General features: G+C 53.2%; 1 protein-coding gene across 3 annotated transcripts; it reads right to left on the bottom strand.

The window, feature by feature from the left end:
• Positions 1-529: 529 nt before the first annotated feature.
• zhx3b (zinc fingers and homeoboxes 3b) lies at positions 530-13,746 on the bottom strand. 3 transcript variants are annotated; one of them, XM_056590159.1, is made up of 7 exons: positions 13,542-13,746; positions 5,577-6,487; positions 5,375-5,479; positions 3,528-5,147; positions 2,358-3,179; positions 960-1,272; positions 530-842 (listed from the first exon to the last, which is right to left on the bottom strand). In XM_056590159.1, the coding sequence occupies exons 2-7, from the start codon at positions 6,312-6,314 to the stop codon at positions 832-834; spliced, it is 3,609 nt and encodes a 1,202-aa protein (XP_056446134.1). In that variant the 5' UTR covers positions 6,315-6,487; positions 13,542-13,746; the 3' UTR covers positions 530-831. The 3 variants fall into 3 exon arrangements, with proteins under 3 accessions (XP_056446134.1, XP_056446126.1, XP_056446142.1); XM_056590151.1 differs by having other exon boundaries at positions 13,294-13,745; XM_056590167.1 differs by lacking the exon at positions 5,375-5,479 and having other exon boundaries at positions 13,294-13,746.
• Between the last annotated feature and the right edge of the window lie 662 nt (positions 13,747-14,408).

The following is a 14,408-nucleotide window of genomic DNA, read 5'->3' as shown; positions in this document are numbered from 1 at the left end:
TAAACCGAACAGTCGAATAAACATCAGCAGTGTATTGATATCCCATGATGCAGTGCAAACAGCTTCCCCAACACAATCAAGGTAAGCTGTAAGCAAAATCAACCAAAGTGGATGTGTGCATTGTCGCAGAACGGAAATTGTGTGGTTAAGACACGGATGAAAGAAAAAAAATAGGGGTCATTTTACATGTTAAGGCCTGGGCAAGCACCTTCCTTTGAAAGAGCTGTGCAGTTTTGAGTTTCAAACCCCTCAACAAAAAGGTCTCTCTCTAAGTACGCCAACAGCTCTACGGCTCGGGGTAGACTTGGCTGATGTCCGCCGACTGTATAGGCTTTGTAACACCCCCGGCCCGGCAAGTCAGTCCCGACTGCACCCGCCCCTACCCCCCTACCCCCCTACCCCCACCCCCCCACCCCCGCCCCTAGTTCAGCCATGGCTGCAGGCAGGCGGAACAAACACAGCCAGTACTCCCCACCCCCTCAGCCAATCCCCTCCCTCCCTCCCTCCCCCCCACCCCCTCCCTCCCTTCACTGGTCCCTCACAGGATCCTCCTTGGAAAAAGGGAAAATGGCGGCTCGGAGGACAGTAGAAAACGTGCAAGGTGTGAACGTACAGGCGACCAGGGGTGGTGGTGGTGGATGGTCGGTGGGGGTCAGCTGTACAGGAGGGGGGCTATAGTCACTAGAGTGTCCGTTCCACATGGTGGGGAGAAGGGGTTTCTGGGCGGGGCTCCGGGGTGCGTACCCAGTGATCTTGTTACAATCACATCTGCTGTCTTCCGCCCCTACTATGAACAGACCACCTGCATCGTAGACGCCCCCCAACCCAGCTTCAATCTGTTCCTGTAGCAAGAACAAAAACAACACGGAAACATAAGCTTGTGGGCATTTTGCGTGGGGAAATATTAAGCCGCTACGGAGCACATATCAAAGTTAATTAGCCCAGAGAGGCCGCCATACCTTTAGAAGGCGTCGGCTCACTGCTCTCCTCCTCCTTCTCCTCCTCCTCCACCTCCTTTGTTCCTCCGTCAGCCTTCGGCTCCTCACTCTCCCCCGGGGCTTTCAGCGGCGGGGACTCGGAGGCTCCGGTTCTCTCTGGTTTCTCGTGCGTTTCCGTTGCTGCGGCCGTCCCTGGTGAAACGTGCCCCGTCCTGTCCGGAGCCGCGGCCTCTGCCTGGGCTTGTGGGGGAGGCGGGAGAGGGGTGGTCTTGGTGGAGAACCAGTAGCGCACCAGGTCCTCTGTGAGGCCGCTGGCCTGGGAGAGCTCCTTCACCTGGCAGGGGGCCGAAGGAAATGATCAGTTAAATCACAGGCCACTTACCCTTATTGGTATGGTAATGGCTCTTACACTATGGTTTGTGACGTATTTACAACGAAAAAGCAGTACACTTTAAAAAGGTTAAGATGTGGATAGGTGAGGTTTTTGAAACTACAGAGGGAGGCTCCAATAATTACGAGTAACACCTTGTTTGATTATCTTTCGAGGAAGCAGTATTTTCTCGAAAGCAAGTAGTAATTAACAAGGAACTCGATCTGGTATCAATCTAGCATCTAGCAGAATCCAAATATAAAAAGTTCACTTTGCAGTTGTTATAGTGTAATGTTTTGCAATATCAATAATTCAAAGGTTTATTTAATTAAATTATTCCACAACACATAAGTAGATGTTACAATTATCGCCATCCATTGTGCAATAACACATTTTTGAATACATTTACTTATTGCATTGGGTAGACGCAATCGAGTGGTCTTCTATGAGATTTCTTTTTTTTGATTTGCATGATTTATCAAGCAACATTTAGCAATTGTTAAGAGAATGTGATGTTTAAATATTAAAAGAAAGATTGCCGTCACCATTAAAAGATACAAATAATAGATAATAATAAGATAATAGCAATATAATTTATGACAACTAAAGTCTGGTTGCCTGAAACCAGACTTGTGGAGATATAGTCATTCAGAAAGAAGAAGATATTGGCCAAGATGAGTCTTGTTTTCTTTAAAGCGAACCCTGTGGTCAGAGTTATGCATCCTGGCAGAGAACTTAACCGGTAAATCATTGCAACAGAGGATTCATTTGAAAATGGAAATAAATCAAAATATTTGAGGCATCTTCCTACGCAGAAAATAAGTGAGTGGTTCTATGAATGAGTAGTATACAAGATAAAGTACAGCAAAGCAAAAAATCGATTCCCATGATCACATCTTAATAGACTGACAGCAGTAGATCAATCATGACATGATTTTCTACAGTTCACCTCTATAATACCTCTATACAGTGCAATCCACTACAGAACTGCCTGTGTGTGTGTGTGTGTTCTGGATGGAGCTGTGTCTAAACCTGCATGGCGGCCCTACCTGTGGGTCCTCCAGGCCTCCGTGGGCGTCCAGGTGGGTCTGCAGGGTCTGCGCACTGTCCTTCTGGAGGTCCTCCTCCAGCACCATGCTCTGGTAGGCCTCCAGCCACTTGAGCTGCCCGTTCTTCTGCACGTAGCGGCAGTCCCCGAACCAGCGCACCACCTCGGGCCGGAGCAGCGCCGTGCCCTTGATCAGCTCGTCGTACTGGGGGGCGCTGGGCCACTGGGTGCGGGCGTACACCTGCTTCAGGAGGTGTAGCTGCTCCGCTGTCTTTTTACCCCGGAGAGGGGAGGGTTTAGGCATGATGGCGCCCGCCACGGTGGCGGTGGTGGTGCCGGCCGAGGCCAAGGGTCTCGGGGACTGGGATTGAGGCTGTTTAGTGGTGGCGGATGAGGGGAGGGCCGGGGAGGGCGAGGGCGAGGCTCCGGCGGGGAGAGGAGGAACGCCGGCCGCCTCCGAGCCCTCGCTCTCGGGCTTGCCGTTGGCCTCGGTCACCTTGAGCATCTTCAGGTTGATCTTGATGGGGTTGACCTTGGGCTCCCCCAGGCCGTCCTCCTTCTGTTTGTCCTCGGCCTCCTCTCGCCGCACGCCGTCGGCGGCGGTCATCCCGTCGGCGCCCTCCTTGGGCTCCGTGTCGTCGGCGGCGCCCCTCGCCGCCCGCTCCGCCTCCTCCCGCTTGCGCTCGGCGGCCACCTTCTTCCTCTTCTCGGCGAACCAGCCGTGGATCTCGCGCCGGGTCATCTTGGTCTCGGCCCGCAGCCGGTCCACCTCCTCCCCGGAGGGCTCCACCTCCTGGGCGAAGCTGGCCTCCAGAGCCTTGAGCTGAGGGGGGGACAGAGCACAGGGCTGACTCACGGCGTCGCAAAGGGTGAGACGCAGAGCGCTTTGACAGGGTCTTCGCTCATCCAAAATACCAGACTTGATGTTTTATGTGTTGGGACTGTATCAAGTGCCAAGTTCAACCTCGCATTTTCTCAACCCTTCATGCTCAGAAATCTTGCATCAAATGTAATTTATAATGTAGTGACTCTTATTAATAAATACATAAATAAATAAATAAATAAATAAATAAATAAATAAATAAATACATAAAATGATTTGTTTGGTATACAAACGTTTTACATTCCTGTTCTTCCTGTTCTGCAATGCGACACAGACAACATCTCTCACCTGGTGAGGCTCTCGCTCTTTGTAGCGAATGGCGGTGAAGTCTGGAGAGGGCGGTCTGGGGGTCCGGCGGGACGGCGTGGTGGGGGACGTGGGGGTCTGCGAGGGACTGGGGCTCAGCGGTGCCGAGGCCTGCTGGGGGGTTCTGGCGCCGGCGTTGCCATCGGGAACGTCCAAGTCACCGCCGCCGCCGCCGCCCCCGCCCCCGCCCGCCGCGCCCCCAGCTCCGGGTGTACCCCCCTTCTTACCGCCGCCGTCCCCTCCTCCTCCTCCTGCCCCCGCGCTGGTGCGGGACCCCTTGAGGTTGCGGAAGTGGTAGCGGCGGTCGCTGAACCACTTTCGCACCTCTCGAACCGTGAGGCCGGTCAGCGAGATGAGCCGGTCCACCTCGTCGTTGTCGGGGAACTGGTTGACCACGAAGCTGTCCTTCAGCGCGTTCAGCTGCTCCTGGGACTTCTTGGCCTTGCTGCAGCTGGCGTCCAGCAGGGCGTTGGGCGTGCGGGAGCCCGGCGCGCCGCTCGGGTGGAAGGCGGGGGAGGGGGAGGCGGACTTGGAGGCCGGGGAGGAGGAGGCGGCCTCCGCTTTTAGGGCCGAGGGGGAGCCGGTCGCCGTGGAGACCGCCTGCATGGAGACGCTCGTCGGGGCGACGATCGCGCTGGCGATGCATTTGTTTGCGCCGCTGTTGCCGCCGTCGGCGCCCTTGCTGTCCGCGGGGTTTTTGACATCAGTGCTCGGCCTGTTTGCAGCGGCGCTCTTGACAGCACTGGCTTGGATAACCTGAACCTTCTTAATGTCGCCGCCCCCGCTGTTGCTGCTGCTTTTGGCCGAGTCGACGGCACCGTTGCTCTTGCCGTTGATCGCGTCGACAGCGGCACGGCTCACTTTGCCGTTGACGATGTTGATCTTGCCGTTGGTGTTGCCGTGGTTGCTGTTGCCGAGGCTCAGGTTGATGACGCTCGCCTGACCGCTCGCGGCGGTGCTGCTACGGATCCCGTTACTCCCGCTGAAACTGCTGATAATACTGGTAGCTCCCCCTACGAGGGTCCTACTGCTGTTGATGATCACGTTGCTCCCGTTACTGCTGCTCCCCACCGTCCCCACCACCATGCTGATCCCCTTGTCCGCCACTAGGGCGGCCGCGGGCCGGGCCTGCATCATGGGCCGGGCCGTCGCCTGGGGCTTGGGCGTCACCGCCAGGGATATGGGCGGGCCGCTGACTTGGAAACCGTTTGCCATGACGGGCTGGGTGACGATCACGCCGCCCTGGCTGACCAGGGAGCCCTGCAGGATGTGGGGGATCCCCGTGGCGGGCAGGACGGTGATGGTGTGCTGGTTGGAGGTCTGCCGCTGGTGGTTGGAGCCGGAGGGCGCCGTCTGTATGATGGTGTTGAACATCTTCCTCCTGGCGTCCTCGATCTCCTCGGGGGACCAGCTGATGCCTTGCTTCAGCCGCTGGGCGGTGAACCAGATCTTGATCTGCTCCTCCGGGAACTTGGTGACCACGGTCAGGTAGCAGAGCTCCGCCTTGGTGGGGTACGAGAACTTGCTGAAGGAGGTCTTGAGGTAGGGCGAGGAGTCCATGGAGGCGCTGTAGGTGGGGATGCTGCTCAGAGGAATCATGACCTGGACACAAAGTCAGGGGGGAAAATAACCATGAGATGACGATCATACATAGTCAAATAAACATTGTTGTTTGACAAACGGTTTGAATAGAGGAACACATTAAGAGACAACTACTCATCATTTAGCAAAAAACATTAACACATCGTCAATCATCGTAATCATTAAAATGATTAATAGAGAAAAATCGAGTCACACATTTAAAAACAAGTTGAGAACAACGGGGACACCTTGGGTAGGTTTTTAGAAGAAGCCGAGGAAGAGTTGGACGAGCCCGAAGACACCGTGATGGGGGAAGACTGGTGAAAGGTTCTGTTCTGCACCACTGACACCACCTTCAAAAGAGAGTCGGTGAAAGGGCCGTTTTAAATCTTTAAATCAACGCAAGGAGAGAAAAGGTCCCATGAAGGGAGGTAGGGTATGGAGACCGACCTGCGTGATGGCCGTCTTCAGCATGGGCAGCGACCCCGAGCCGTTGACTATCTGGATGGCCGAGGGCAGGGACACCTTGGTGACGCCGTTGTGAACGATGGTGGGGACGTGGGTGACCGTCACGGTCGGAGTGTCTTTCCTCTCCACCAGCCTCGAGGACGAGACGGTGACGGTGTCCGAGGAGGAGGAGTCGTCCGAGCCCGCGTGGGACACCACGATCCGCTTGGCCTCGGACCTCCCCTTCAGCCTCCTCATGATGGGGGTCTTGGTGATGGAGATCTCAGAGTCCCTCGCCGCGTCCGGCTCGACCACCAGGCTCTGCTCCACCACCACCCGGCGCTCCCTCCTCCGCAGCTGCAGGGTGGTGTTCATCGTGCTGGGGTGGACGCGGGCGTTGTGGAGCGCCAGCCCCTCGAACTTCGGCGCCGACGCGCCGCAGTCCACACACAGGAAGCTGGGGTCGGCGCGGAAGTCCGGGTGCCCGCTGTAGACGTGGTCCAGGAAGAGGTTCAGGTCGTGGGTCTCAAAGTTACAGGGCCTGCAGGTGTAGGTGCCGGCCCCTTCCCCCACCTCCTGCTTGCCGCCCTCCCCCCCGTGGTCTAGGGGGCTGTGCCGGCCCCCCGCGGAGCCCCAGGCCTGACGGACCAGGACGGGGGGCTCTTGCTCCAGCTCCTCCCGGAGGTGCACGCGCTTGGTGGGGATCATGCACGGGACGGTGGACTTCCTCTTGCTCGCCATGGCGACGGCGGGTCGGGGGCTGGTTTGGTCGCTGTGAGCGGAGGGTGACGCGCTAGCTGGTTGCTTCCCGGTTGCCTATGGGCCAGCCATGGGGGGGGGGGGACTCTGGACAATGTCCATAGCTCTCGGAGGCCGGCCCCCTTCGTGGTCCTCAGTACAACTTCAAAGGAGAACTGGAAACAAAAGCAGGAAAATGTCAGAGTCCTACAGCAGCACAGCGTTAGCCCACACCTGTAAGGCTGGATTCCTACATACACGCCGACATACAAGGTAAAGTTGTGAACACAGGAGAAGAGATGATCGGAGCGTCAAACAACAAGAGACGTGCCCTACCCTATGCTTTCCCAGCGGAGCAGCACTCAAGCACTCACACAACTTTCTGTCCTTTAGGTTAAATACACCCCCCCCCCGCTCCGCCCCTTTCAAAAAAAAATATGTGTGTAAGGTCCAGAGGCCACTTGAACCCCCCGTAGTCTCAGCACCGCTTGCTCCTCTCCAATAAAAAAAAAACTTCTTTCTCCTCACCTCCCCGGTCCGAGAAACTCACGGCTATCTCTTTTATGAGGGTATTCAAGCTCAGCCTGCTCCCTCACTAAAGGCTTTTTGGGAGAGCTCCTGTCTACCCCTTTCCTACCCCTCCCCCATGACTCCTTCCCTCTCTCACTTCCCCTCGTTCAAACACACCCCCACAGCGGAGGCTCACCATCATTCTATTTTATGCAAACCTCCCCGGTTCCACATAGTAAAAATACTCGCCATGTTTTGCAACCGGAACACTGGCTTCATGAGAAGACGGTGGCGAGAGAGAGAGAGAGCCAGCCAACTCGTCTGGTTCAGGTGAACGGGCGTCCTGAGAAGGTGTGACTTTAAAAAGCTGACCACTAATTACGACGTTGAGGTGTGGGTGAGCACGCGGTCTGGAATGATCAGAATCAGAGCCGGCGTGAGTCACCTTTACCCCGAATCCCTTGCCTCCGCCACACAAAATGGTGCCGCTTCCTGTGTGGAGTAGAACACCCCCCCCCCCCCCTCCCCAACCCTCTCCTCCCCTCAGCCACCCCACCCTTCTCCAACCACCAACACTGCTTGCGAAGACCTTAATACGGTGGCGTTGGAAGCGCAGGGCAATGATACCGCACCCGGCTGACGCTGAGCCTCCAACGCCTGCTGGTCTAACCTCTGCTTTCCTGGAATACCTTGATGCCTGCGTAACTTCAGCGGCCACATCAACAACAACAACAACGACGATGACGACCGACCACACAGTACCGGCACAGCGTGATCCAGCACGACCATTCCCCAACACGAGTCAGACTGCTTTGCTTACGTCTAGCCTAGATAATCTGGCCGAGGCTCAGCTCTCGCCAAAGCTTCGCCATCGCCTGTGCGATGAGTGATATAGGTCAACGCCATCTCGCAGTAACCCAGTTCTTGTTCCACCCAGCTCCGGGCCCCGCTCCGCTGCCTTCCCGCTCCCACTTTGGTGCACGCCCACATGCAGGCGAGCCTCGCCAGAGAAAGGTCACGGTGCATTAGCTCAGTTAACCCCTCGCGCCACTGGATTGAGTCCGACGCCCAGTGACACCGCCGAGGCGACGCTAGCATCCGGAGTTTCTCCTGGAGCGCTGATAAGAGTTCTGACGGTACCGAAGCAGGCCCGCAGCCCGGCTAAACCGCGTTGCAGAAGTTGTGAAACAAAAAACGCCACAAAGTGACAGAACCCCATTTCGACATTGGTCGTCATTGGCGGCGGTTGTCTGAACCCTGAAAACACTGCTGAGCAACATCTTTCTGCAGCTTTTCTGTCGCCAACGGTAGAGCTCTGTGTGTGCCGTGGGCGTGCGAGGGGTTAACAGGCAAACTGAGTTGGCCACTGTGAAGGGGAACGTGATGCCCCATGTTCCCCCTCCTCACCCCCCAGGGAGAGTAACTGCCCTTGGCTCGGGCTGTTGTGCTCCCCTCCTACACCCCCTGCCATTCAGTTCTGCATCAGGGGGCACAGCTCTGCCAAGGCAGGCTGGTCACATGACCAAAACACAAAGGCTTATGGGTGGGCAGTCCCAGCCATCCATCACGTGGGTCTGCAGGGTGGGGTAGGGGGATGACACACACACGAGAGAGAGAGAGAGAGAGAGAGAGAGAGAGAGAGAGAGAGAGAGAGAGAGAGAGAGAGAGAGAGAGAGAGAGAGAGAGAGAGAGAGAGAGAGAGAGATGGGGGATGGGCAGCCGCGTTGGGGTGAGACCAGAGCGAGGGAGGAAGAGAGGGAGGCAGAGAAAGAAGGGGTGTTAACAGTCGCGGAGGAAGCACTGAGGTGTTTCTGCAAGGAATTTTCTGATACCACCCTCCCTACCAACCCCCGCTCTACAACACACAACTCTTGCTCTGCACTACAATCAGAGTCGTTCCCCCAATGCTCCACGCTCCCTCCCTCCCTCCCTCCCTGCCTCCCTCCCTCCCCCCTCCCTTCCTTCGCTGCACTGCGAAGTCTGGAATGTTCCAGCCGGGCTCTCTAGCCACTGGACACGACCCGAGTGCTGAGGGCTTCAACGCCTGGGCTACAAATGTGTGCACGGGTGACCACGTTTAAATAGCGCCACGCATGTCGCCACCGCTAGCACGAGGAATACCCACCCTGAACGCAATCTACATTGGCGCCGTCTACGGTGTTCTCCTTGCGGACATCTGGATAAGCCCGAGCAGTAGTCGTGGTATTCAAGACGACGACAACGGGGTTGGGTGGGTGGGGGGGGGAATGTAACTGTTAACTGTAACCGCTTCCCAACGCCTACGCTAAGGATCCCCACCCCATAGAGCTCCTCATGTGAATAAAAGCTTAAAAAAATATTTCAAAAAAGTTAGGGAAAAGTTACGCATCCCTCAGAACAACAGAAGCGGTGACGAGCGAAACGTGTCGAAAAGAGGACGACAAGACGCAGAGGCTGAGAAAAATAAGTTGGGCAATTGTGAAGGACTTCATAATCATAATAAAAAATAAGGCCTTTGAGGTGGGTTAGGCTTGATGCAACAACACCGGGCGTTTGAGAGAGTCTTTGGCTCCTTAGTGTGACGGCAATAGCCCAAGCCGAATTAAGGTCAGAAATATTACGCTTTCACTGACCATATGGCAACAGAGCTTCTGCACGCCTGTTAAATGCGTCAGAGCTTGCAAACGCGGGTTTCCTGTGAATAAAGGGGGAGACATTGAGTGTGTGTGTGTGTTCGTACATTCATGTTTGTCTATGTATGTGTTTGTGTGTGTGTGTGTGTGTGTGTGCGTGTGTGTGGCGTGCGGGGGTGGGTACTTGCATGCCTGTGTGAGGCTTGTTTACCGAAGCACTGTGGCGGCCATTTTTTACTGTGTATGAGACAGAGACAGAGACAGCGAAGGAGAGAGAGAGAAAGAGAGAGAGAGAGAGAGAGAAAAAGCCTCAATGACATCCAAACAGAATAGCTAAGTCCTGTTTTGAAATCATGTCCAAGCAATGTCCCTGAATTGCCAGCGCTCCACCTTCCTTCATCCCTTGGCCTGACTTTAGTCTCGGCCGAGGCTATATCCTCTGTGTGCGAGGCCAATAATAGCCTTCATAGTCACTCCCTCTCCCTGAAACACACACACACACACATCCGGAGGGCCTGCCGATTAGTCTAGCTTGTTCAGAGTCTACCTGAACGCACCCACAACAAGACTCTTTGTAGATCCTGAATCACGATCCTTCTGGCTGTTCTGACGTCCGAACGACGTGCATCAGTCTTCCACAAATGGTACGGGTACGGTGTGAGAAACGGCCGTTTTTTTGTGTTCCAACTTATCCAATTCTTCTGCTTCCTCTCCCCCACAGCACAGCACCTCAACCCCCCCTCCTCCCCCCCTTTCCACTCCCCTCTGAGCAAGTTGGGCCCAGCGAGACAGGTCGGCAGCGCCACTGGTGTGTTACTGTCCCCATGGCAACCACCTCCTACCCCCTCTCTCCCACCAGCTCATTTCTCTAAAGCACAAGCGAGCGTGGCACTGCGCGCAGCCCCCCCCCCCCCCCCCCACACACACACACACAAACACGCACATACACGCATGTGTGCACACACACATGCACACACCTCATACCCCATCCAGGCTCTTGATGGGCTTGTTTTTCCACACAGCACAGTGAGTGCTGATTGGAGAGTCCCTGCCCAGCTCCTATTTCAGTGCCTCTCGTGCGGCGTTCATGTCTCCCAGCTAGGTGTGGTCACTGCCACCGTCCCGCGCGATTGGCCAAAGCCGATGGCGTCTCTTCCTGTTCCCTCACAGTGCTCCACTTTGTCCACACATCTGCCCGTGGCCAGTGTCCTGCTTGGCCCCTCCAAGCCGGTTCACAAACCTCAGCAGAGGCCCTCTGGAGAACGAGAGAGTAAAGGTGATTCTGATACCCGCCGGGGCCATCAGTTTATTTTCTGCCATCTGTAGACCTCAACCCAACCTGTTTATGGATGTCCTACACGATATCTCCAGGAGCCACGACACACGACAGCAGCCATGCTCCTATCTGACAGGCCACGGTCTAAAGTTCACTTTTAGAGCATTTTCTCTTTTTCTTTTTTTTTTTTAAACGCCAGAGTGGAAACATCTACTGACCAGGCAATTGTTTTGATATTTAGCCTGCAACCAACCGGAAATTGGTATTCTTCTGGCTGAGGGATAATTGCATTTCTCCAACTCTAGCAACCAGAGTCTAACCTCAACCTCCGTGCCGCTACACAATCCCCCATACCCCCCTCCCCACCCCACCCCCCATCTGCTGCGGAGCCCGCTCAGGTCACTGTGCGGATGGCTGCCTGAGTTGCAGGAGGCTGCACTACTGAGGCCACTGGCAACGCAGGCGTTAAAAGTGGATTGGTGAGGGAGGAGGGAGGGGGAGAAAAAAATGGCGGAGCACCATGCTCCTTGCTGTTCCAACCTAAAATGGCTGACATCACAGGCTGTTTACCAGCCACCAGATCAGAGGCAGCCACTGACCACCAAATGTTAATGCAGCGGGGATAGTCGGCCGCCCGACTAACAGCAAACATTAATTCATTCACTTATTGATTTATTTGTTTATCACGCCAATTTTTAAATGAAGGGGTCGGGGGTTAAGACGCAAGTTCATCCTGAGTCTAAATCATGGTCAAGATGGGGATCTACAATAAACAATTGAGTTAGCCAATGAATCCATCCCCTGGCCCCCCTTTCTGTCGATAACGTGGCAGACCAAATATGAATCAGAGGCTTGTGAAAACACTCGTGAGCATGATGGAGGACGTGTAAAGCATAAGGTCCAAGGAGGATCGCTCTAGGAAGTAAGGTTGAGTAGGGAGAGAGCTCTAGGAGGTAAGGTTGAGTAGGGAGATTGCTCTAGGAAGTAAGGTTGAGTAGGGCGAGAGCTCTAGGAGGTAAGGTTGAGTAGGGCGAGAGCTCTAGGAAGTAAGGTTGAGTAGGGAGAGAAAACTAGGAGGTAAGGTTGAGTAGGGAGAGAGCTCTAGGAGGTAAGGTTGAGTAGGGAGATCGCTCTAGGAAGTAAGGTTGATTAGGGAGAGAGCTCTAGGAAGTATGGTTGAGTAGGAAAAAAGATCTGGAAAGTAAGGTTGAGTAGAGAGAGGGCCTTAGGAGGCAAGGATGGGTAGGGGGAGGGCTCTAGGAAGCAAGGATGAGTAGGCGGGGGGCTCTAGGAAGTAAGGATGAGTAGGCTGAGGGCTCTAGGAAGTAAGCTTGAGTAGGAAGAGATCTCTAGGACGTAAAGGTTGAGTCGGGAGAGAGCTCTAGAAAGTAAGGTTGAGTCAGTTGACGTAACAGCCATCAGTTCAGATCAACGCCACCACATCATAACAGGATGTAATGCTGTGGGGGCATAAAGATAAACCTATTGAAAGACCATCTGCTTGCCATTTTCAGGGCAAGGGATATCCAGCCTGCAAGCTATTTAACACATATATACATGTGTAAACACACACACACACACACACACACACACATATATATATATAAAAAAATAATCTGCAACACAAATCTGCTAATTTGCCTAAACCGAGGGAAAATAAGTGATGAATAGATAATATGATTAGGCTGATGTTCTGTGTGAGGATATTAGACGAGTAGTTTTTAAAACTTTGGCTTGCTTCCTTAAGTCACACTCGTGAAACAGTTGACATGATAAATAACTCAAAGCATCCATTCACATTATGTTAACTGTGGAAAACTATGTATAAGCCTTGTCTACCAAATAAACATAATAAACAAACGTGTTATGGAAAGCATAACGGACTTTTAACATCAGTCATACACAGTTGTCAAAATATTATAAAGGTCAGTACAATTAGGAGTAGGATCACTCGGTACTCCTTGGCTGTATTGCGTACGTAACGCCAACATGAAGACAGATAGGCAAAACTAAATAATAATCGGCAGATAATTGAACAATAACCATTTTTATAACATTTACAAAAACAATACAAAAGAATGCAAAGCGATTGTTTCAAACTTGTTTCGCAGAGTATCGCAGAAGCCTTTGACCGGGGGTTTTTAATCCAAGGGGTATGGATATGTATTAGGCATATACACACACCTATCATCATGTATAGGTTAATCATACAAACTTATGGATAGTGGTATTTGTCATACGATACAAAAACGAGCCGCCTCTGTGAGCGCCGCTTGATGCATTCCTCAAAATGAAAGCTCGTACAATGTAGCGCGCATGTTGATCCTGCGCTCAAGTTGGAGAGAGCCTTAATAACTTCACAGCCCGAATACATTCAATCTTCACAAACACGCGAGCCGATTTAAAGTGATAGCAAAGGCAAGCCCCCAAAACTAATCGCCCCCTTGCTGTCGCCATTTTAAGCAAGCGACATGCAGCTGGCCAACGCTGCTTAGCGCAGCCCGCAAAGGTAGGCTAATATAGCTCCTGCAACTTTGGAAAGGTAGACAAACACTTTTTAGCATACGGTAAAATCCCCACTCACCTCTTTGTCCAAGCCAAACTGTTATGGTAGCGGTAGAAAAGTAAAAAAAAATGATACGGTTTCAGCAAGACAGATACATTACTTGGTATTTGTTTATGTATTATACTAAGGTGTATATCCCCCTTCTTAATCGATGGATGATGAGCGTGACACTGGAGCAGGGTCGCACAATGGCCCCTTTCTCTTGTTTATTTCGAATGGCTCTCGGTATCAGGCAGGCAGAGTGGAAGAAAATACGACGTACGTACCCAGTGAAGAGACAGACACGTGATGCAAACGTCACTGACGGTCGAGACTTCGAGTCGGCGTGAGAGCTCCACTGTGTGTGGAGAGAAGCAAGTGAGTCAGACAGGCATCCCATCATCATGCATGACAATAATAAAGTGAACGGCGGTAGTCAAGTTTGGGATGACCTATGGGAGATACGAGATCTTCCTCAATTAACTCGCAATCAGGCTACCATACCTGCCCCCAAGGTAACTTCCTGAAAGCCAACCCTGCGCACTGTTGTAGGACCCCGACCCTGACCCCCCCCCCCCCCCCCCCAAACACACACACACACACACACACACACACACACACACACACACACACACACACACACACACACACACACACACACACACACACACACACACACACACACACACACACACACGTATCCGTGCCCTCCCCTAAACACATTCACACACCCACACGCACCACTCCCCCCCCGCCACACAAAGAGACAATCACACACACACACACACGAACACACACACACACACACACACACACACACACACACACACACACACACACACACACACACACACACACACACACATACCAAAAAACGAATTTAAGTTATGTTCGGAAGTTGTCATCCAAGGCCTGCAATTGGACACAAATAATATACCACAACCACTTTCCACACCAATCAACCAAGCTTGTGAGTTGGTTCTTTGTCGTAGTTTTACATATGTTTATTTTTTTCAGGTATTAAAGGTGTGAGAATGAGCGCGCTATCTGTTGATGGTTTATACGTGTTCTGTTTTATAGGCCTACGATGTCAAATTAGATGTAGGCCTATGGCTCTATTTCCATAGGCTAATTACAAGGGTGTCATTGCCTGA

This window comes from Gadus chalcogrammus, chromosome 1, assembly GCF_026213295.1.
Source record: "Gadus chalcogrammus isolate NIFS_2021 chromosome 1, NIFS_Gcha_1.0, whole genome shotgun sequence".
NCBI lineage: Eukaryota > Metazoa > Chordata > Actinopteri > Gadiformes > Gadidae > Gadus > Gadus chalcogrammus.
The sequence above is the reverse complement of the archived record's forward strand: the minus strand, read 5'-3'. Positions and strand labels throughout refer to the sequence as shown.

What these genes read in the sequence shown, in the direction of transcription:
- zhx3b (XM_056590159.1), bottom strand. Translation starts at nt 6,314, where the DNA reads ATGGCGAGCAAGAGGAAGTCCACCGTCCCGTGCATGATCCCCACCAAG. An exon ending in CTTCTAAAAACCTACCCAAG is followed by an intron (nt 5,148 to 5,374) that starts GTGTCCCCGTTG and finishes CTTTGTGTCCAG; the next exon opens with GTCATGATTCCTCTGAGCAG. An exon ending in AAGAGCGAGAGCCTCACCAG is followed by an intron (nt 3,180 to 3,527) that starts GTGAGAGATGTT and finishes TCCCCCCCTCAG; the next exon opens with CTCAAGGCTCTGGAGGCCAG.